Raw genomic sequence first — 24,636 nt, 5'->3', positions numbered from 1 at the left:
ACTTAATGCTTTTAAAATATTTCCTATTTAGGAGAACTCTTCCTCTACTTTTTTTTTATTTTTTAAATTATAGTTGTGGACTTTTAAAAAATACATATTTTTAGTTGTAGATGGACACAATACTTTATTTTATTTATTTATTTTTTATGTGGTGCTGAGGATTGAACCCAGTGCCTCACATAAGCTATATAAGCAGTCTACCACTGAGCTACAACCCCAGCCCAGCCTCTATTTTCTTTTAAACATTTATATATTAAACAAACATTCACAGAGAATTTAGTGTATCATAATAATGAATTTAACAGATGCATTATTCCCTGTCCTCAAGGAACTTAAAATCTATTTGTTTTTAAAATATTTCAGTGAGAAACTCTGTGGCAAGTTTTGTGTGTGTTTATGTGTTTCCATTTTGGTAATCGTGAAAGAGATACTATAACCTTTGATTTTTACAATTGGCTGAAGCTTAGTGCAAGAGCACTTGCCTAGCATGTGTGAGGCACTGGGTTCCATCCTCAGCACCGCATAAATAAAGGCATGCTGTCCATCTACAACTATATAAAAAATCCCATTAAAATATTAAAATATTTAGTATTTTACCAATTTTTAAGTTTATAATTCAGTGCGTGAAGTACATTCACTATTTTGCAGTCAGCGCCACTATCTGTTTCCAGCACTTTTTCATCATCCCAAACATAAACTGCAGCCATTAAATAGCTCACTGTTCTTTCCACCCCTACTCATGTTCCCTGGTAGTCTTTCCTCTACTTCCTGTGTCTGTGAGTCTGCCTACTCTGTAACCTTGTGTTATATCAAATAGAATCCTATGGTATCTGGCCTTTGGTGTCCAGCTTATTTCATTTAGCATGTTTTCAGGATTTATTTATGTTATAGCACATGTCAGAATTTCATTCCTTTTAAGAGTATGTGTTGATTTTTATACGGAAAAGATAAGTGTTTTTTTCCCCTTACATGATGTCACTAAATTAAGTTCCACATATGGACAGCTAAGTAAATAATTTAGAGATACTAAAAATAATAGCCTGTGGGAAAGGGCCAAGGAATTAAGAATAGAAATGTAGAGGAAAGTGTATTTAGATTCTTTATATCTCCTGCTGATTGAGCATGATAACTGGGCTGCTGAGATTTTCATGTCCATTCTTTGTGGATAGCAACAGTCTACTGAAATCCTCAATGGGAAGGTGGACTGTGGTTTTTGCCATCATTAACATTCAGATTTCACTTACTGTGCTTCTAGTCCCTTATTCATTCTAATTCTGTAGCAAAGACTGATGGAAACCCTGCTCAATCTCCTGAGATCCATTCCAGGCTGTCTTTTCCTCCCACTCCTGTTTTCAGTGGACACTCAACCAGAAACCCCCAGAAATCCTCTGAACTAGAGAGAATGAGTGTAGGCTTGATGCCACATTAAGCAGAGTTTCATTGGATGAGGTAAGCTGACCTTCATCAACATTGTTTTCTCTATCTTAGATTTCTTCTCCACACTGCTTTTCTTAAATCCAGATGGCTTATCTGCTAGATGATCCTTTTTTGAAAGCTAAGGTCTGGTCCCAAAGCTGTCCATTTATTTCTTATCAACTGATTTGACAATTTGTAGGCTGGGTCAGTCAGGAGTTCATGTGTCTCTCTGCATTTAATTCCCAGTCCAGGTGGCCAAACATAGAGGAGGAAAATTCAACATGGCCATACCTAATAACTGAATCATCCTATCTTTTCCAATTAGCCCAATTTTTCTGTTTTCTGTTTTTCTGTTTTCTGTCATGACCTGACTTTGTGATATGAGGCTGATTCAGAATTAGATTAATCAAATGCATGTTTAGTTTGGTGGTAGATTTGCAGGGAGGATGGAAGGATAGGCCAGAAAACCTTAAACCACAGACAAGTTATTTTGTGCAGCTTTAAAAGTGCTTTTCTTTTGCATCAGGAGAGAGAAGCAAGAATGGAGAGAAGTATTGTAGGTCAGGTCCTTCCTTTATTTATTTCTCTCAGAACACAAGTCTCGGGAGCCAACACAGTGGCCAAAAGCTTGAGCTTTGTAGTCTGAGTCCTGCAATAAATCTCATCTGCTGTGTTTGCTCTCTGTGTGGGCTTACAAAGGTTACTTAATTCATGTGTGCTTCAATTTAATTACCTTTAAAGTTGAGATAATGCTATAAACCCCTCATGGGGTTGTTGTAGAGATTGAGAAACTAGTTTTTAACGTAGTTTTCCCAGGGACCATTATATAATAAGAGCTCAAAAGTTAGCTACCACCATCATCATTGTCATTTCATCTAGAAGTGCTCAGTGTACATCTCTTTCATCAACTGCATTATATCTTGCCCAGTTTGTTTGATTATAGAGCACATGTGATTGTGTCTTAATGTTTTTGGTTTGAGTGGATAAAAGGAGGTTGTAACAGAATGCTCTAGGTTTCTATTTATCATCTGGCAGGCTTTAGAAAGGTGTGTATTCAATAGACTTTTCTGCCTAGTTGATAACATGTTTGTTCCACCAGCTTTTTCTTCAGCTAAATGAGATCTAGCTAAAAACACAAAGTTGACAGTAAAATGCTTCTGGAAGCACTGGGGTTTGTTTCAGGTGGCAGACAGGCAGCAGGATATGTGCATCCAGCTGCTCTGCTCTATTCACCTTGGACATCTCAGTTAAAAGTCACTATTGACTTTTTTCAGTTGTAGGAAAGGTTTACAGAATCAGTCTTCATGAAATCAGTCAGGACCTTATTATTAATGGATTTCTGTCAAATTTATTATTGCTGAAATTTTAGCTCTTCACAGTAGATGGACCAATTGTTAGAGCTACATTGAAAGATACTTCCATTTTCTTTTCAAAGGCTCATTGTTCCCTGTGTCTCTCTTCATAAGCTCTGTGTGGTTAGTGACCCATATATGATTCTCTGAAAATGTTAAGAGCTTCAAAAGTCAATCCTATATTGAGTGATGTCCTATATTTTCATGAATTCTTTGGTCAGGTTTATATCTAGCTTTATTTCAAACTTTTAAACTTTATAACATCGCTCTTGACACTAGTCACTAAATTGTTATCCAGGCACTAAAATACATTTAAATTTTATTAAAAATGTGGTTATTATAGGTGAAGAGACATAAATTGTATTTTTTATATAGCCATCTATTTCAGAATAAGATGATAGTACACAATTTTTATTTCTCCTTCAGGGAATAAACTTAAAAATATTTATAATCTTTATTTTTAAATGCTGTTCATATGGTTACCAGGGGAAAAGAATCCAGGTCCTTACGGATCAGTCGTGCGTCTAGTAATATATTATTTTTTATTTTTATTTTTTAATGTTGTTGCACTTTCTGGATGCCTTATCATGCATCAGGAACAGAAGAGTAAGCTACAGATATTTGAAAGGTAGATACATAAAGGAAAAACTGGCCTGCTTTAGTATACACAAGGTAGGGGAAGTTCAGTGGAAATCAGAAGTGAAACAAAACAGGTTCAAATGGTGCCTGAGACTGTCCTTTGCACAGCCCTTGAGCCAAATAACAGCTTCTGCAGTCCTTATGATGTTTAAAAATACCTGGTAAACTAAGCTTGCGTGTACAGGTAGAAACTGTCTTGGCCCACATTATTGATTTTCAGTTCAGCCTGTTCTGTTTATTATGAATACTTATGACATTCTTAGTTTTCCAATTGCTATAGATAACATTGGTCAGTTTCCCTTGCCAGGGTATTTTATAATTCTGCATCATATAGTTTTTTTGTTTTTTTAAATACATTCTGATTTCCTCATCTTAGATAGGACCAAAGACAAAATGTAATAAAAAGAAGAGCTATATTTAAACTAGGAGAGGGGAGAAAGTCCCTTTGAGCAGGAATAGACTCTTTTCTAGAATTAGAGCTTTAAGGGAATCATGTCTTGATGAAGAAACTAATCAGCCATGCAGTGTGAGCTACTTGGGTAGCTTGGTCCTTCTATTTTGTCAAGAATGGGTATTCCATTTCCCCCCTATAGCTGTGGGAATTTTGTAGGTTGGCATAGATTTTTGCTTTGTAGAACCTTAGGACATTCTCTCCTTTGCTGTCGGTGTAAATTCTCATTTCATGTACCCTAAAAAATGTGGTGGTGGTAGGGGATAGTCATGTTAATTCTTATAGTTCACCTCCCAGAACTGGATACCAATTTGACCACAGGATATAAATGCTACATTCTTGCCCCCCACAATGAATTAGTGTATAATCGTACATATCAAGTGGGAGTTAAAAATTTACATGCCACCTTCTTTCTTTCTTAATCTTTTGTGATATTCAATAAGTTTTTGGTGGAAACAGTATCTGAAAGATGTCTCACCCAGCTTTGCACAGAGTTAGAGTAGGAGTTCATGTGCTCTGTCCAATCTGGAGGGCTTTTAATTTTTTTTTACCCCAAGGAAGGACTTGTTTTAGGACTCATGGTACTCTTAAAAGTCTAAGTTCCTTTAAAATTTTTTTTCTCGTTCCATAGTGATTTCCTTTTATTATTTTTTCCCCCAAAGCAACCACATAAGCCCCGACAAATAAAAAGTGAAGCAAGGTTTTGGGTTTAGTTTTCCTTAGAAAAATGTTGTGATATTTTAAAAAAATAGATATGGCTGCCAATGGAAAATAGAGCTCATGTGTTATAAATATATTTATATATGATCCATACATTTCCATGTAGGAAGTAATATTCTATATGTTCTTATGCTACAGGTATTTTCTTTCTTTACTCTACTTCCATTGCTATTTGTATTCATACGTATATTGTGTAATGATGTCAGAAAACATTTCAGAGTTTAAAATTATATTAAGACTTAATGTTTTTGGGAAGTTTGGACAAAAAATATGTCACCCAATGAACAGTGACATATTATCACTCTTGTTGTATCTGGAAACTGCAACAAATTTGGTCTCTGAAGGAATTTTCTTCTCTTGCAATTTTTATCTCTTATTTGACCATAACAGCAGGGTGTATCCTTACGTGATTAAGTACCATGTCTCAAGCTTTAATGTGTGAATATGTCAACTAGAGATCTAGTTAAAAATCTAGATACCAGCTCAGTAGGACCATGATGTGCTTCACATGCAGGGTGATGCCAGGGCTACTGGTTTGAAAGCAGCAAGGTGTCAAAGAATACTCCAGATGAAATTTTGATGCCCAAAGATAACAATGTGATGAAAACCTATATAGGCCTCAATTAATAATTGGGGTGGTATTTCTATCCTTCCTATGAATGTTCAATAAACCTTATGTTAAATGCATCATTATGATTCGGTTGAAATGAAGAACCTAGAGGTCAATAAATAAATCATCTATATATGAAGCTGTAAGCAAAACTATATTTAATATACCTAATCTTAAGCATATAATTAGAGCAAAAGATAAAGTAGCTAAATAAAATTATTTTAGTGACATTTGTCCAAGCTTAAGCTGCTGGGAAGACCATCTAAATATTTTATAACACAGTTAGGGAAACAGTTTTTCAGTCTGTTGATGGTAAGCACTGAAGCCCAGTAAAGGTTGTAACAAAACTATAGTCATTGAAGCAGCATAAAAGAATACAGTGTCTCAAGAGTTTTCCATTCTACCATATCCATTAGTTGATGAATTCAAGGAGTCAAATGAAATTAGATCAGACCCCAAAGAAATCATTCAGTAGAGAAATAAGCATTTTAAAGTGAAACCACATTATTAGACATTGAATCCTGGTGAGTGGAAATAGCTGGTTTCATTGACTGGAAAAGATCTCAACTTGGAAATTACCTCATTTTAATGTAGTTTCTTAGGACTAATTTTCTAAGGGGCTATTTTTAACTAAAGGGGAAGACGTATAATTAGGAGACTAACCCTTCGTTTGAGTAAATATTAACAGAAGACCCATTTCATGGCCATTCTTTAGTGCTTTGGGGACACTAAAGAAAGGGAAATTATATTTTATGTGCTTAAGGTGTTTACAGTTGGGTCATGAAAATAAAATTAATACAGGAGAAAGAGCATAAAACCAAATAGACCTCCTGCCATTCCAACAAAATAAACCAAACATATTAAAGCAAATTCCACAGCAGCTTATATGAAAGTAGATGACAGTAGAGTATTTATGACAGATCATGAGGTACATTCTGAAAATGATGTAGTTTGCAGTGAGGGCTTTTTTTTTCATTGCATTGGTTACAGTGATGTAGGGGCAGGACTGGCATTTAATAGCACCAGGGCTGCCAAGGTCCTGCAACATGTATTGTTGCACCACATTTCACAGAAGTACTTCCTCAGCCCAAATGCCCTGGATGCTGTCAGTGAGGGGAAAAAAAGCCAGAATTTCATAGTTAAGGAAAATTAGAGAAGACTGGAAACACCAAGAGAGCATCTCCATCCTTCTAAGCATCATCTCCATTTTTTTCTAAAACCCTAAAATCCTAAGGGAAAGTGCCATGTAAGAGAAAGCACAAAAAATAAATTTACATTCCTTGTCTTATCTAGTTGTCTATTTTAATCATATGTCTCTGTAAACTGCCACCCAGAGTTCATGGTTGAACATTAAAGCTATTAAAGATCAAAAGAGCTGCTTCCTTCAGCTGTATCATTTAACAGATGAGAAGAATGAGGCCCAGAGGGTTTAGGAGGCTTGTTACAAGTGACTTAGTTCTGACTTATGTATAAGAAATGATGATCTGTAGGTGATCTCGGGCAGGAGCTCGGTTCTGATAAAATATAGTTGTAAAGTAAAGACACTCTTACATATATCTCCTCCATATACATATAAATAGCACATTCTACTGGTTGTCTTTTCTCTATGTGGCTGTTCACACTTCCATCTCTACCCACCTCCCCACTCCCACACACACACTGTTGAGGGGAAAAGAGAAGACCACACCCCACAATTAGAGGACAGCATGCTTTTAGATCCTACAGGTTAGCTGTAGTTGAAGACAGCTGTCATAGATGATTCCAGTGGCATTAGGAGTTCCTCCTCTTCCTTTTTACCCTAGAGTATTTGGGTTCATCTATCTCCTGATGATGGATGGGAGCAGAAATCACTTTCACAAGGCAGGAAGCTTTTCTTCCATAATGTTCAAAAAATTCAGGGAGAGGCAAGACTCCGACTTAAGTACTTAACTTGTAAATGAATGATGGTGCTTTTTCCCTAGGGAGCAGATTTTGAGAGAAGTTACTGAGAGGAGAAAGCACTCACTCCCTCACAGGGAAATGGGCAAGGGGAGAAAACAAACATAAGAGATTGTCAAGATTTTTGCCTACTTTGGTTTTGTGTTAGACATGTGATATATATTCTTTTTCACCAATGTCAGAAGACGATGATGTAGCTACTTCTTGATGCATGATGCATATTTGCTGTGGGTCAACTTGGAATATTTTAAACCAATTCTTTTCTAGTGCCTGCCTTCAACTAAGAGTGTGGAGTGAAGAAGTAGAGCTCTTAAAAAAAAAAAAAAAAGCCAGTCATCAGAAAATGGTTGATTCAAGGGGACAATTTTCAGCTCGAATGAATTTTCTTTCTGAAATGAATGCCAACCTTAACTGAATTAAGTTGTGCTCTTTCACATCCACTGCTATGCCTTCAATAGACAGTTGCTGGGGTTTACATGGCTCTAAGCTAAAATTTTAGGTCAAACTGTGACTTTGGGAGCTTCTAGTGCTGTTTGAATTTCTAACAGTTTTTCCTGAGTTTAGAGTCTGCCAGTAAAAGAACAAACCTCTGTTAACAGTGAGTGGACCAAATGAATTGATTGAGATGAATGCATGGGTGTGGTTGCATCACTCACCTGGATTGCAATTTTTAGTGGCATTGAATTTACTTGAAAAAAGTAACAAGTTTATTTTGGCATCTGTGATGATTTCTTTCTTTTTTAATGTGTTTTCAAGTTCCATGAGACATCCCTGCTTATGTGATTCTTGTCACTTCAGTTTCTAAATGGAATAAGTTAAGTGTGAAAGAATGCAGTCATAGAAAACATTCTTAATTCCCATTAATATTGGAATGTCTTGTTTTCACACAGGGCTCATGATAGCTATTTACTGCAGTGGGCCTTGGGCAGAAAAGGTACCAGAGGCATTTTCTTTGGAAAGCTATGGTTTGAGAAAACAGCTTTTAACCTATAGAAGTTCTTCCTTTCCTATGAATTAGTCAACAAACCTTTACTAGATTTTTGAAAGAAGATTTGAAGGAAAGGTGCTCTTGGGAGATATAAACTGAATATAAGATGCAGTCTTTCCCCCATGGAGGAGATAATCAGGTTGTTGAAATTATTGTTAAAGGGAAGAGTTACAATGTAAGGTATGCAAATACTGAAGCAGACTAAATGCATAGTCACTGAGGACTTTTGTTTAGCAAAGCCTTGGGTAAGATGAAATCAGCAAGGGCACCTGGGTAAAGTTATTTTTGAGACAAGTCCTGGCTTGGTGTGGGCGGAAGTCATTTCAGGCTGAGACCACTGACAAGGCATGTGTAAAGGACAGTGAGAGTATATGGAACATCTGGGGTCCTGTGCCTGAAACAGCTATTGCTTGTAGTCTTGTAGCTATTGCCTTAAAAATATATGTAGCTAATAAAAGTAATTTTGATCACCAATTTCTCTCTTTTGATTTAAACACTGGTTAGAGACTTAATCAAACCCCTTTAATTCCACATAATAATTTAGTGCCACTGATTATTTGAATATATTTCAGATACTTTAAACAAAGAATACATGCACAAATATGATTACTGTAAATTATATCACTACATTTAATACTTCCTGTATTTTAAAACACTAGTACTGTGGGTTGAATTGATTTCATTATTATTTCTTTACCTTCCTGGATTTTAGATCCACTCATTTAGATTCCTTCTAGAGAGTTCAGTAGTCCTTTTTTTTTTTTTTTTTTTTTAATGTCTTGGGATTGTGAGTCACAGGTTCTCGGAACAGCTCAGGTTACAGGATCTGAGGTCTGAGTTGTTGACCATTGGGGTCTTGGTTGCTTTTCCAAATTAGTGATTTATTAAGTTGATTCCCAAGTATTTTATTTTATTGTTTTTTTTGAGGCTATTGTAAATGGGGTAGTTTTCCTTTCTGAGGATTTGTCACTGATATGCAGAAATGCCTTTGATTTATGGGTGTTGATTTTATATCCTACTACTTTGCTGAATTCATTTATTAGTTCTAGAAGTTTTCTGGTAGAACTTTTAGGGTCTTCTAGGTATAGAATCATATCATCAGCAAATAGTGCCAATTTGAGTTCTTCTTTTCCTATATGTATCCCTTTAATTTCTTTTGTCTAATTGCTCTGGCCAGTGTTTTCAAAAACTATGCTAAATAGAAGTGGTGAAAGCGGGTATCCCTATCTTGTTCCAGTTTTTAGAAGGAATGCCTTCAATTTTTTCTCCATTTAGAATGATGTTGGCCTGGGGCCTAGCATAGATAGCTAAGGTAAGGTAGCTTTGTGATGTTGAGATATGTTTGTGTTATCAGATTTGAGTGGCCATTCCAGCTCAGTTTCATTTTTTCAGGGTTAAGTTTCACATATGTTATTAAAAGTTAACACATTTTTTTTTTTAAATGGCTCCTGTATTGGTTTCCCATAAGTTTTCTTTGCAAGATGTGTACTTTTAAAAATGTTGCTGAGCAAATATTTCCCTCCATTTAGCATGGAGTTCTGTTTGTTGACCAGGTCTTTATCACTGGAGCATGCTGAGTTGCTCTTCTTTCCACACCCCTACTGTGTAGTCCTTCCCCACCTGCCTTGAGCAGCCATTCCTATTCTCCATACAGTTCCCACTTTGTTCCACACTACTTGACTACACAGCATTCTCTGTAGTAAAGCCAACCTTATCTTATTTGTTCACCTTTTTTTCATATTATAACTGCCATTTGCTCTTTATAGTAACTTTTCTCTTTAGAAATCATAATGAACTCCTAGTCTTAGGGTAACTCATGCCATTGAGCCATATTTTTTTTCTTTTGATCCTCAAATAAACAATAACAGTTTGGTCAGTATAAGTCCCTTCAGACATACTCCTCGGTCCTGCTAGCATTGCTCCTGAGTTTTTGAAAGTATCTTGATTTTTTTGGTGACACCTGGATGTTTCTCAGCTGGAAGCCATTACCTTGGAAGGATCTCTTCTTTTCCTTAGTGGAGAATTGGAACACAGGCCCAAATCTGGGCACTAGGATTGCACCTGAAATTTAGTAATAGACAAGAGGATTAGTATCCGTTGACTGGAAAAATCTGACTTTTTGAGGCCCTAGGGTTACCCACTGATGTTTCTCCAATTGGACCTATGTGCTTCTCTTCCTGAATTTTCATAATACATGATGTTTTATCTTTAACCAATACATTCTAGTGCACTGACCATATGCATTTTTTCTTTTTTTTTTTTTGTGGAAAGAAATTCTGTTTGTGGAGTGGAAGAATTTATTTAAGTTGCTTACAGGTTCATAGAAGGATTCACATAAAGACACAGGCACTGGGGAGTAGCAGTGTGTAATCTGCTCTCCAGGGTCCTCTTTCATGCTGGATCTAGGCTGCTCACCCTTCTCTTCATGAACTTCAATAGTTTTAATCTAAGATTTGCCAGGAATTGCAAACTTTTGGGGAGGAATGAACACTGTTCTTACTTTACCTCACCTGGGTCTTTCTCTAAGTCGTCTCTCTCCTTGCTTTACTTGGGTTTACAGGAACTAATTGCCCTATAAGCTTGTAGGCCAACAAGGATGCTTTCCTGTTGTGCTTGCAGTTAACAGAGATGGCTAGATCACATTTAAGTAGCTTGTCCCAAATATTGGAAACCTGAATCTTTTCCAGAATAGTTACTTTGCCCTAATGTGGAAAATTCAAGTATAGATTACTTTCCTGGATGAAGATGCATGAACAAAGCCAGTGCTGATACCGATTTTATTCACACAGACTCAACTGAAGTGCAGAACAGATTAAATTGTATATAAACTTATGTGACAAATTTGTTCATGAGCTTTATAGTACTGATGGAGTTATGTGATGCCACAGACTCTCAATATATGGTCATATATTGACAGTAGTCATGAGACTCATCACTTATTTTCTCTGGATCTGATATAGTGTATAAAATTTGGAAAGTGGTATTTTATTCCTTTAAAACATTACTCAAATGTCAATGTGCTTCAAGCAATTTCCACAAAAAGTCTATTAGTTTTCTATTGCTGTGTAATGAAGTTCCACAATACACTGGTTTATTATCTCACAGCTTCCATAGCTTAGAAGTCTGGTCATGCTGTGGTTGTTTTCTTTTCCCAAGATCTTAGGCTTAAATTGGGGTGGTATCTGGGCTTGTGGTTCTTATCTAAGGTTTGGGATCCTTTTATAAGATCAGGAATTAATTTTCTAGTGTATGCAAGACAGTGATCCCCATTTTCCTGTTAGCTCTCAGGCAGACACTAGTCCATACCATGTAGGCCCTGCAGGCAGTTTGGTTTATAGCATGAACTTTTGCTTTTCTCCAGGCTAGCCAGATCACATCCCTCTCACATTCTCTTCTGCCATTAGTTGGAGAAAATGGTCTGATTTTAAAGAGCTCACTGGTTATGTCATGCCCATTCACTTAATCTCCCATTTGCCATGTAACAAAATTTATAATCATGAACTGTCTCATTATAATCACATCCAAAAGAAGGGGAATTATTCAAAGGCAAGGGCTATTGGGTGTCATTTTAGAATTATGACTATCACAATGAGTTTGCAGTTAAAGAATATTTTGTTGATAGCATTTAATGGATAATATGTTTAATTTGTCAAGATGGCATTGTTTTGATAATGGCTTTTGTAAATAAATGTATTAGCTCTTTTAGCAAGAAAGTGTGAAGATCACTTATTTAAGTGAATCTTCTTGAATATGATTTATTAACTTATTAGTCTGTTTAATTGAGCTTTACTGTGGGCCAGGCACTGAGCAAGGGACTGTTGGAAAAGGGGCAGCATCCTTGCTTGTGCTGGTATACATATGTATACCATATGTGAGAAGATTTTGAGCCTCACATGTGTTCTGGTGGAGTGCCTGAATAATATGGTACTCTGAAACTACTGCAGGATACTGATATAGTTTAAAATTAACATATGACCTAGGAACTAATTAGTAAGAAATGTTTGTCAATGTAGTAAGTGAAATCACCACCCTAGGTATGTATCTATAAAATCATACAGTTTCTAAGAAATGTATGTTGATTATTTTCTATATTTATTTTTATCATTTGCTACTACTTGGTGAATATGGTAAATGTGGAATGGCTTCAAAATGTTCCTGGGAAATATTTTAGGTTTAGCTATTTAAATGTATTCCCCCCACCCCTAAACATTAGGAAAAAGCTGCCCCTCATCTGTCCTAGTAATAGAATACTTTGGAAAGCTGGTTTTCTATAAGTAAATAGTTGATCTTTACCCTTATCCATTGTGCCATACTCAGATCCTTTAAATAAGGCTATCTGACTCAGAACATATATAGATAGAGATAAGGCTTAACTTGCAGTAGATTCTGTAGTAGTTTCTCTGGCTTAAATTGTATAGACAGAATTTCCAAATGGAGTGCGGAGGTGGACAGCAGGAGTCCAATATCCATATGAATGTAAATCTTTTTTTTTTTTAAATTTTTTATTGTTTAATTGGTTGTTCACAACATTACAAAGCTCTTGACATATCATATTTCATACATTAGATTGAAGTGGGTTATGAACTCCCAATTTTACCCCAAATGCAGATTGCAGAATCACGTCGGTTACACATCCACAATTTTACATAATGCCCAATTAGTAATTGTTGTATTCTGCTACCTTTCCTATCCCCTACTATCCCCCCTCCCCTCCCCTCCCATCTTCTCTCTCTACCCCATCTACTGTAATTCATTACTCTCCTTGTTTATTTTCCCATTCCCCTCACAACCTCTTATATGTAATTTTGTATGGAAATTGCATGGAAATGAAGGGAGACCCTCATTGCTATGAATGTAAATCTTAACATAATCATATCATCTCAATGGCTAGCTGGCATCACCTTTCAACCAAAAATGCCATGCATCATATTACTTGGCTGTGGCTCTTAGCAGCTTAGGTTTGCTAGAGTTGGTAGCATGAAGGGCAGTAAATGAGAGATTTATATGATTTCATGAACTGGTTAAGAATAAAGTTCATTCCTTTAGCTTTAAGGGGGCCCTGATTACCCTCCCTTCCTTTGCAGTCCAGTGGAAGTGACATTTCTCATTTTTCCTGTGCTAATGTTTTTGTTCTGTGGCTGCACTGGTGTACATATGCTACAAAGTTAAACTTTACCTATGTATTTTAAGTGAGGAAAAATACAGTTTTTATCTGAAGAAGTATAATTGACTAATATGCTTCAAAGACCTTGAATAAAAAATAGCATATAAGGTTAGAAAGCTCCATGTTCTCCTTGGCAGAACTAAGAGATGGTGGCATCTGTGCTTCCTGGTGCTAAATTTTGGGGATAGCAATGGAATTCAAACATATCACTTTTTCTATTTCAAATCCCACTAATATCTTTTTCATATTATTATTTATATGTATTTGTACAGATATATAAATAGGCTACTAATATTTTATGTAATAAATAAAAACAATAAGTACTAATATTTTATGGTTGAAGCACAGAGATTAGATTTCTCTTGAAAATTTTACAATAAATGTCAAGAACTCTGAATTAGTCTCCTTTATTTGTGTCCTGCCTCCCTGACTCTCCTGTACGCCAACCTTAGCTTTTACTTTCCTCTGACATATTTTATAGTTTCTGTTACAGATTTGTACAGGGTTCTTTTTTTTGTTTGTTTGTTAATTTTATTTTATAGTGTTTGATGCTGTTGTAACTGGTATTTGAAATTCTGATTTTTTTCCTAATTTCTAGAAATATGAATGATTTTTATAAATTTATATATTTTTATATATTGATTTTATCTTTTTCACCCTTGATAAAAATCACTCATTTTCCTAAGTGGCTTTTGCATTTATAGATTTCATTAGATTTTTTGCATACATATGTTCTTTGAACATTCAGTTTTCTTTCTTTTTTTTCAATGTGAATAGCTTTTATTTATTTTTCATGTCTTAGCATCTAGAACTTATAATGCAATGTTGAATCAAAGTGTTGTGAGTGGACATACTTGAGTTGCTTCTGTTTTGGGGTGAAAAGTGGTAAGTCTCCCATCATTATATATGATGTTAGTTAGAAAATTTTACATGCCCTTTATCAGGTTGAGGAAGTCTCATTCAGAGTGTCATGAATGGGTGTTGAATTTGTCAAATGCTTTCTTTTCTCTAAGATATCCAGATGATCATATGATTTTTAAAAAATTTGTTACCTAAGAAATTATCCCATAATTTAAAATTTCAAAGCAACCAACATTTTTTTTTTAATCTCACAGTTTTTGTGGGTTTTGAATCCAGGTGTTCCTTATCTGTGTTCTTCCATCTCTCTGTGTTATAGGTGACGTTCCAGTTAAACAAAAACTGAAATTGCATTTGCACTTGAAGGCTCTACTTATTTGGTTGTTTTAAGGCCTCAGTCCTTCTGTATCTGCCTCTTCACAGGGCTGCTTCAAGATAGGCTGTCCCACCCCCCACCCCCCCAAATAGTGATATAAGGGAGAGGAAATGAGAATGAGGGAAAAGGAGGTAGAAAAACAATGCAGAATCTATTGTCTTTTATACACTATTTTCTCTGAAGTAGTATTTCATGATTTCTGCCATACTCTATTGGATACAAGTCAATAAATGCAGTCTATAGTTAAGAGTTGAGAATTAAATAATAAGAAGGATACCTAGAAATGAGTGCCATTGAGTACCATTTTAGAGATGCAACATTATGCATTTTTAATCTTAAGTCGACCTTACATCCTTGAAATTAATACTAGATTGTCATGATTTAATATCGTTTAGATATATTATTGGATTCACTTTGTTAAAAGTGGACCAGTAAAATTTTGTGTCTACATGTTCATGAGAGAGATTGAGCCTGCAGTTTCCTTATAATATTTTTTGTCTAATTTTTGTATTGGTATGATGCTGACATCAAATAATGAATTGGGAAGTAGTCCTTCCTCTTCAATATTTTGGAGAAATTTTGAAAGAATTAGTTTTATTTTTTCCTTAAATATTACTTTATCAGTGGTGCCATTGAGTCCTGGAAATTGTTTATGGTTTTGGCTCAAAATATAATATCTTTAATAATATGGTCTATTCAATTTATCTATTTCTTTTTGAGGGAATACTGGTAGCTTTTGTCTTTCAGGACACTTGCTTAATTTTGGCTGTGTTGCTGAATTTATTAGTATAACATTGTTCATAGTATAGTATCTGTAGAATTTTTAGTGTTTCTATCTCTCCCATTTCTAATATTGGCAATATATATTTTCTACTTTTTTGTTTTATCAGTTTGGCTAGAGAGTTATCAAATTTTTATCTTCAGCTTTTGGGTATATTGGTTTTCTGTTTTCTATTTATTTTCACTCTAATATTTATTTATTTGTTTTAATCTTCCACTTATTTTAGGTTTCATTTGCTCTTCTTTCCCCAGTATGTTAAGGCAGAAGTCAAGATCATCATTTTGAGAACTTTCTTCTTTTGTATATGCATCGTTACTACAAAGTTGATTTTGATGTGCCTTTACATATTTTTCTTTGTATTTATTATGTTTAAGTTTATTGACTTTTGATCTTTTGGGCCCAGGTGTAATTGAGTGCTTCGGTAATGTGACAATCTTTTCTTCACTACTTTAAAAAGAATAAAAGCCCTTAAAAATATTGAGTGCTTTTAATGCGCTTGTGATAAATTGCTAGGATTTGATCGTGAGTAGGAGATTCTACCTTCAGTCTTTAAAAAAACAACTTTAGCAGTTTTGTGGTATACTGAAATGCATGATATTATTCTTCACACTTTACTTATAATTGAACCTGTGCTTAGTAGTAGAGGCACAACCCTGTCACAAGAATTGATACTTAATATTTAATTTAAAAAATATCAAAACTTAAAAGAAGTTAGTTTGATTATACATACTTTTCTACTTTACTGGTTTAAAAAATTACATAAATTGGCACATTTATTATGTAATTCAGACAATGTAAGAGTGTACGAAAATTACTGATCTTATCCTTTATCATGCATTTCCATATGTCTGGAGGTATATGCAGTTAAGCTTAGTGTGTTTCTTTCTATGCTTACATGCTGATACACCCCAAAATATTAATGTCTCTGACTGTTTCTGTATGTGTCTCTGTGTCTGTACACATCCATATACATAGACAAAATTATTCCTCATAAGAAATCAACCATTACTCTTTATTCTGAGAAACTTGTAATTTTTACATGAATGATGTGGGCTTTTCTTAAATTTCTTCTGGCTTTCTTCATTTGATAGCATATAAGGATATGGAAACTTTTCACATTAAGAAAAAGATTCTAAGAGCAATTTCATTTACAGTAATCTTTTCTATTAAGAGAATAATAAAGTGACCTAGTCTGTTATCTTGCTGTTGATGTGACAAAATACATAAAATAAACAACTTAAAAGCAGGAAACACTTATTTTTGGCTCACGGTTACAGAGCTTCAGGACGTGGTCATTTGGTTTTGTAACTTTGGGCCAGTGATGGAACAGAGCAGCATATTGGGCAGCAAACAAAAGAGTTCATGGTGATTGGGAAGCTGGAGCCTTTGGAGAAAGGACGGAGGTCCCAATGCCTTCTTCAAGGGCTTGCACACCCTTATCTGGCTTCCTTCCACTACCTCTTAGTAATGCCATGGCCTAGAGACCAAGCACACTAGCCTTTGGGGAACATTTAAAGTAAACAATAACTCTTAGGTTTGCAGACAAGTTAGAGACTGCACATTTCTTTCTTAAAGACATCAGAATCTCCAGGGGTTAAGGAGAATTAAAGGGTTAGAACAAAGCAAAAAAGAGAAGCAAAAGTTAGACTAAAATGAGAGTAGAGTAGGCTGAGTATGAAGAGAATGAAGATATTGGGAAGGAAGTAGAGATCTAGTGGAATAATAAAAACAGACTCTTGAAATGAGTGGTGTTAAGTGTTTTTCATTGATAGTGTTATTTCTATATATCTGTTAGCTTTGGACTTAAAAAGAAAACCCCACAATTATCCTCAATTCTTTAGCATATCTAATCATTAGCTCTATTCTAGTTTGTAGCTGAAATTATGTTGGGGACAGATTTTATATATACATATATATATGTATATATATTCAAACATAATATTTTTAAGCAAAAAATAGTGCCTTACCCCCCCCCCCCCCCTTTAAGCCTGTAGATGATGGTCAGTTGGTTAAAGTGCCTGTCTGATTCAACCCAACCTTTTTTTTTTTTTAATTAAGTTAAGTTACTACCCTCTTAATATTCAGAAATATCCACTTGGATAAAGCATAATGCAGAGTTCAAGGACCATGTAGGGCTAGTAGTCTATATCATAACTTCTTTTTTTTTACTGTTTTTTTTATTGGTTGATTTAGAGATAATTTTTAAAAATGGAAGCTCTAAGTAAGCATAAAAAGAATGATTGTGAGAAATGTTTTGTATTGTAATGAAAGGTTTACTGTGGCTTTTAGAATTTGGGCTTTTTGGATATTTCCTGGAGTATAAATCGGCACACTTTCTAGATGATAGTGCAGCATGTTTAGTGATATTAAAATTTCAGTGGAGAATTCTGAATTTAATTTCTTTTATTTTCCAGATATGTGTCACAAAGATGTCTACACGGAACTGTCAGGGGATGGATTCAGTGATCAAACACCTGGACACAATTCCTGAGGATAAAAAAGTCAGGGTTCAGAGGACACAGAGCACTTTTGACCCATTTGAGAAACCAACTAATCAAGTAAAGAGGGTACATTCTGAGAACAATGCCTGCATTAACTTTAAGACCTCCTCTGCTGGCAAAGAATCACCTAAAGTTAGGCGACACTCCAGCCCCAGCTCGGTAAGTGCTGTCTCCTCATTTATCACAGGGTGAAAACAGGGAGACTATCCCTCTTGTAATAGTAGCACGCTGTGCTGAAAGACAGCAGGTGTTTTTATCAGTGTGTTTTTATGGGTTTTCTCCCAGGGTGGTTTAATGTTTGGGAAGGAGAGAGAGGAGAAGAAAATTGTATGCAGACTATTTAATCATAAGCACCCAGCAAGCAAATGAATGAAATGACTCTATTTTTGGAAAAATTCTTTTTTAAAAGTTGTTTTTAGATAGAGAAATTCTGATTAAAAATATTTTGTGTTTCAAACTCTTGGAGAGGTTCTTAAACTTTATTGTGTCTGTGGCAATAAGAACAGTTTTGATTAGCGAATTCATAAAGTATCATTTTAGAACAAATGTCAAAAGTTGTTCACATGTGGTATTACAGTTTGTTTTCAATGGAAATAAATTTGAACCTAAGAGATATACATTAAAATTGGTCTTCAAAGAGATATGCTCTTCATAACTCTAAAGGCAACTCTTTTCTTTTGACCTAAGAAGGTTGCCTTGGTTTTGGTTGCTATAACATATATCATAGATTGAATGGCTTAAACAAAAGAAATTTCTTTCTTACAGTTCTATAGCTGTGAAATTCAAGATCAAGTTTCTACCAACTTTGGTGTCTAATGAGGACATTCTGCTTGGTTTGCAAATAGTCATTTTTTTCCCTGTTTCCTCTCAGGGTGTGGGGGGATCGATCCTCTCCCTCATATCTCTTATTATCTTATTATAAGGGCACAAATTCCATTCACAGGGCTCCAACTGACCACATTACCTTACAAAGGCCTAATCTCCTAATACTATTACATTGGGGATTGAAGATTTTCAACATGAATTTTGGAGAGACACAAATATTCAGTCCATAGAAAAAGATAAAATTCCAAGGTTATTGCCTCTCTATATCTGTAAAATTTTTCCTGTAAAAAGAATGCCTGCATTTAACATGGTAAAAAAATCCCATTATCATTTGAAATTAAATAATTTTCATATTTAATCTACACATAATTTTTTGACTTAGATGTTTTAAGAGTTTAGAAGGTAAGGGAATGCTCAGAGAATTTTATTTCTGCTATCTTGCCAAGAAACACCTGCCATTTCACAAATTTTAAGCTGTAAATTTTATGAAGGCAAAAACTGAGCTTGAAATGTCAACTGCTAGAAGAGTATTGACACTTCAGTTAATTTAAACTGTATGACTTTGCACAATCTTATGGTATATTTTATATTAATAAGGCTGAAGTAAATATTATTAATGTAATATTTGTGAGAATTGATTATCTGATTATTTCTTAGACATTTCCTTCATAATCCTTATTAAAACCAAATATCCAAATCTCACTGTTAACAATTTACATTATGATATATGCACTGATTTTTAAAACTGCATGAAATCAGTAGCAATAAGCACCCTCATTACCCAGATCTTGGTTTCTAAATATCATTCTGAGAGTTCTCTGGAGAAAGGCTGGTTCCAGGTCACAGACAGGAAATATATATATATATATCTATATATATATATATAGATATATATATATCTCACACATAATCCTTATGTGTGAGATATATATATATAAAATCATGTATCAAAGATTCATCATTAACTCCTGGAAGAAGTTTTAGATTAAAACTTATGTAGGAAAAATGAAAGGAGTTGTTGAGAATGATCAATTCCTAATTATGCATTTTACCATGTAGTTATCATACTATTATAATATGTATCAATGTATAAATGATATCTAGAAATTGGCATCCCAGGTATTACAACAATGCATTCTTATACTAAAAAATTTACTTACTGTGTACCTGAAAATTTATCTGATAATCCGTTTTGTCTGGAAATTCTAGTCATAATCCACTAATGCATTATTTCTTTTGCTGCTAATTGTTCTTACTTTAGCCATTGGGAGCTCTTTTAGCTTGTCTCTAGTGTCATTTTGCAATGTTTTCATACTTTTCTTTTGATTATTTCCTTATTTTCTAGTCTTATAAGATGCTTTTGGCTTATATTGTATTTTTCCTGTCTGTGACCTGGAACCAGCCTTTCTCCAGAGAACTCTCAGAATGATATTTAGAAACCAAGATCTGGGTAATGAGGGTGCTTATTGCTACTGATTTCATGCAGTTTTAAAAATCAGTGCATATATCATAATGTAAATTGTTAACAGTGAGATTTGGATATTTGTTTTTAATTTTTACTCAGGTACTGATTAAAATCATTATCATGGAAAGAGGACTCATTCATCCATATGATATGCTCTGTATTTATCTTTTATTAAAATTAAAATTTATATTTTTATTAAAGTGATATTTGAACATAGCTTAAATTGTCAAACAGGAGAGAATTCTGGGCATATGGCAGTGGCATAGGTTTTGAAACCCTTCATATAATTAGAATAGATTATATAGTAAAATCAAAAGCAGTGGATAAGATTTCCAACAAAGTATCTCCATGAACCTCACAAAAGGTCTGAGGGGACAAATCATCTACAGTTTTAAGAGCTCTGTGGTATAGGAAAATGTAAGAGAGGAAGCCTTAGGGAAGGCAGAGGGACAAGAAATGGCTCCTCTCCGAACCAGGAAACCCCCAAATTGTCAAATACATGCTGGTGGCTTATTGGGCCATTCTGCAGATAGCAACAGCAACTAGGAGGGTTCCCTAATGGCTCCCATGAGTAAACAAGTGCAAGAAGAATCTGGGGAGATATAAAAATATTGGGGGTATGTCTAGTCTTTCTTAGGATACATCTCTAAAAATGACAAACCAAACTCCTGCCCTGAATAGAAAATGTTGGAATGAATTCTGTGTGGGGCAGTTTCAATGGAGGCAAAGAAAGAGAAGAGCCACAAAGGAGTGTTGAAGGGAATTAGATACAACTAGTGATTTACAGGATAAAAAGAAACACGCCTGGAGAGAATTTTCTGTGTTATATATCTGTTCCCAAATACATTTCTTTTATTTTTTTGCCTTAACTTAATATTCAAAATTTATACTCTTTTGATGATGTAAGTATTGTTCATAGTCAAGAAGCAGAGTGTTCTGTGATTCAACTTCTATCCTTTCCTAGTTGCAGTTGCCTCCTCTTTTCATTTGTTCACAATTAACATGAGTTGTATGATTTTAATCATGAATGGGGGCCTATAACTATTTGACAAAACTATAAAAATCCTCTGAAATAAATGAGAATCAGGTAATCTATCAGATTTTCTCCTGAGGTTGTCATTGCAAGTTCTCCCTTGTCCTGATTGTGTATGGATTGATTAATCTCTAACTATCTAAACCACCTTCATGAGAATTTTATCTTCTTGTTTTATGTTGAATACTTGTTCTCTGGATTACTTCTCATTTTACTTCATGGTTTTGTAGAAGAGTATTTTCTAGTAGGGCTCTTACACATATTATTATGTGCATGTCTTTATTAATGCTTATTATTTGTTCAATAATCTGGCTTAATATATGATTCTAATTTAGAAAAGATTTTTTTACTAGACATTTGAAGATCTTGTTTTGTTGTTCTTTAGGTTCCTACATTGCTATTGAAAACCCTAGACTATTCTGATTCCCAATTTATTCTTTGCTATCTGCTTTTTTTTTTTTTTTTTTTTTTTTTTGTGGAACCTCCTAGGACTTCCTCCTTATAACCTGTTGTAGAACTTTTTCAGGGTATTCAATGAGTTCTTCTCAAGTTTGAAATTAATTTCTTTAAGTTTTAGCAAATATTCTTTTATTGTTTATTTATTTTTTCTTTTAATCTCTTTCTAAAAAAATTATTAGATGAATGGGTTAAATTTTTGTTGCTATGACCAAAGTACCAACAAAAATAATTTAGAGGAGAAAAGTATATTTTGGTTCATGATTTTAAAGCTTCAGTCCATGGCCCAGGAAAAGTAGAATATCATGACAGAGGAGTGCTGCTCGTAGTGACGAAGCAGAGAGAGAAAAAAGGGAAGGGGTCCCAGGAAGATGAACCTTTCTAAGGCATGCCTCCAGTGACATACCTCTTCCAAGCACACCCCTCCTGCCCACAGTTACCACCCAGTCAGTATATTCAGACATGATGGACTAATTAGATTATAGCTCTCATAATCTAGTCATTGTGCCTCTGAATATTCCTTCATTTATTATAGGAGCTTTTGGGTGTACCTCATATTCAAATCGTAACAAAGAATGTTGGTACTACTGTGAATTTATCTGCTGATTTCCTTATATTTTCTATTTTTAAAAAATTTTCCTGCTTTCTTGGGATTTATTTGTTTTAATCCTTCCATTGAATTTTTAATTATATAGCATTTATTTCGATGTGCTCTCTCATTCTTTGCATGTTCTTATAAAAATCATCTTAAAAACAATCTTTTCCAATGAATAATAAATCACTTCCTATGTTTCTGAGGATTCTAAATGTGGACTGGGAAATTTTGAAAAAAAAAATTTTATACCATCTAAATTATTTTTTACTTTGAGTTCCTTGTTTTGGTCTTTGCCTTGCCTGTTGAGATTTTTGGTGGGTCTATATCATGCTAGTCGAAGAGAATTATTGGCTCTTAATTCACATTATAAAAAGTTGGGAGCTTTGTGTGGTTGGGTGACTTGTGAATTGGTAGGCTTCAGAAGAGGGAATTTTATTGAAGGCCCAGTCATTTACTAGAACTTTTAAATGTCAGTATCTCCCTCTTCACTGAGGGGTTTCCACAAATAGATTTACCAGTGTATTTTTATGTCATATAAGCCTAACTGCCATTATTCTGAGATGATCAAGACGGGCTGTGGGCCTCCTAGTTCTCTATGCAGACTTTCTTATGATTTGTTTTCATGTAGCATGACTCTTCATTCTGACACCCACAGTATCTGGTGTTCCAGTTCTGAGCCTCCCTGGTTCTACTTATGCAGAGGGTAAACCTCTGCTGGGATTGGAGAGGCACAGATACACAGCTAGGAGTGTCTTGTAGAAAGGACCTCCTCCTAAACCACTCCAAATAATTTGTTTTTATCCCTGTTGAGCCTCAGCTTCCAATTGTTTTATTTTTTAATTTTCATATATGGGGATCAAACCTAAGGCCTTGAGCATGCTAAGCATCACTGGCTATGTCCCCCACTCTTCAATTCTTAAGGATTTTCGTGATTCTGAATGTGAATTGACTTCTCATTTTTTTTTTCCTTTGGTCATTTAAGTATCAAGAGTTCTTTTCTTATCCTAGTTAGTGAGTGACCTCTTCTCTACTTTTATCTCATCTTCAAGTTTTTGCTTATATCTTGTCTGAAGTCTTCTCTTTCCTCATTCTGATTGTCCTTATGGATTATAACTTTCCTTTCATTTCAGTATCAATTGGTGGGGAGGAGAGAGAAATACTTGTTGAAGCCACCCAGTTTAAATGGAAATTTTCTGTTTCTCTCCTATTGTACTGTTAATTTTCTTTATATCTTCTTGCCTCAGTTTCATATTAGGCTTACCCTTTCCTGGTCCACTCTGGAATGTCTTTCTGATATGGCAGAGTACTTACCTTATTTGTGTGGGAACTGTTTTGCAGTCTTTTCATTTTAGAAATTTTACCATTCTCTCAGTCTACTCTGGAAAAATGTGTTTTGCTTTTTTCTTATTGAACTTGAGATAGTTTCTTTTTCTCTTTTAGCAGAGTACTACAATATTATTACTACCATTTTTCTGAGTTCTCTCTGCCTATTACTTTTTTGTTCTCTTCCCTGTTGAGATAGGAAGGAATGTTTAATTACTTTTTTTTGTGTGTGGAAGGACTAATTTTTATTGGATTTAAAATTGGGTAGAAAATGAGTCAGTAACTCTTCTTGCATAACACTATTTTAAATCCCCCACAACAATGTATAGGTTTGATCATGTCGTACCCATGGGAAACATGGGAAAGCATGAGAGGTTTTTCTGGTTGCTGTTGTTGTGGGGGGGCACAGGTCTTTTATTCTTAAAACACATTTTAAGAACACTCTGATGATATAACACTTGCTGATAAAATCAAGAGAATCACTTTACCCAAGAGTAACCAGGGTTAATTCATATCTTTATTTTACTTTGATTTCTTTTGAAATGTTATTTATCTTGGATAGTCTTGAGGAGTAGAGTTGAGAAGGAAAGAAAGACTGATAAACTGTGGCAATATATCCCCTATTTTTAAGAGACAAGTATTGTTTCTTGAAACTATTTTTAAAATACCTTGTCTTCTTGTATATGTGTACTATTCACATACTGGCTATTTTATATGTTATGAGCCATAAATGAAATCAAGAAACCAAGAGTATTTTGATATCAGTGACTCTCAGGCTCATCTGTACTTGCTGATTTTTTTTCTAGAGAGGGGCACTTTACAATTTAGGCAGAATGTAAAGAATGTAATTTTATTTAACTAAGTATATTTCAAGAGAGTGTTTGACAGATTTTGTTTCCAGTCTTACCTTTGTAAGCCTACTTTCTATAGGACCAGTCCTCTGGGTAGTGACTGGGTAGTGACCACTGACATCATATGATAAACCCTCACTATCCTTTCCTGTCACTCTTCCCCAGACTCGTTGTGCTCTCCATGGCTACAACTTTTAGGAGTACCATAGGTAGACTGCCTCTCTTGCCAGCTCAGTTTAGAAAGGATTTCACTGAGTTGTGTTACTATAAACTGATCTTAAAGAGAACATATTT

General features: G+C 34.7%; 1 protein-coding gene across 4 annotated transcripts in view; it reads left to right on the top strand.

The window, feature by feature from the left end:
• The window catches only part of Cdk14 (cyclin dependent kinase 14), a 701,075-nt gene that overhangs the window by 269,272 nt on the left and 407,167 nt on the right, over positions 1-24,636 (top strand). For all 4 annotated transcript variants that reach the window (XM_078040445.1, XM_005334679.5, XM_021732783.3 and 1 more), the window contains one exon: positions 17,708-17,953. In XM_078040445.1, the coding sequence (XP_077896571.1) occupies positions 17,723-17,953 (231 nt within the window). In that variant the 5' untranslated portion in view covers positions 17,708-17,722. The remainder of the gene's footprint in view (positions 1-17,707; positions 17,954-24,636) is intronic.

Source organism: Ictidomys tridecemlineatus, chromosome 2, assembly GCF_052094955.1.
Source record: "Ictidomys tridecemlineatus isolate mIctTri1 chromosome 2, mIctTri1.hap1, whole genome shotgun sequence".
Taxonomy (NCBI): Eukaryota; Metazoa; Chordata; class Mammalia; order Rodentia; family Sciuridae; genus Ictidomys; species Ictidomys tridecemlineatus.
This window is presented reverse-complemented; position numbering and strand designations above follow the sequence as displayed.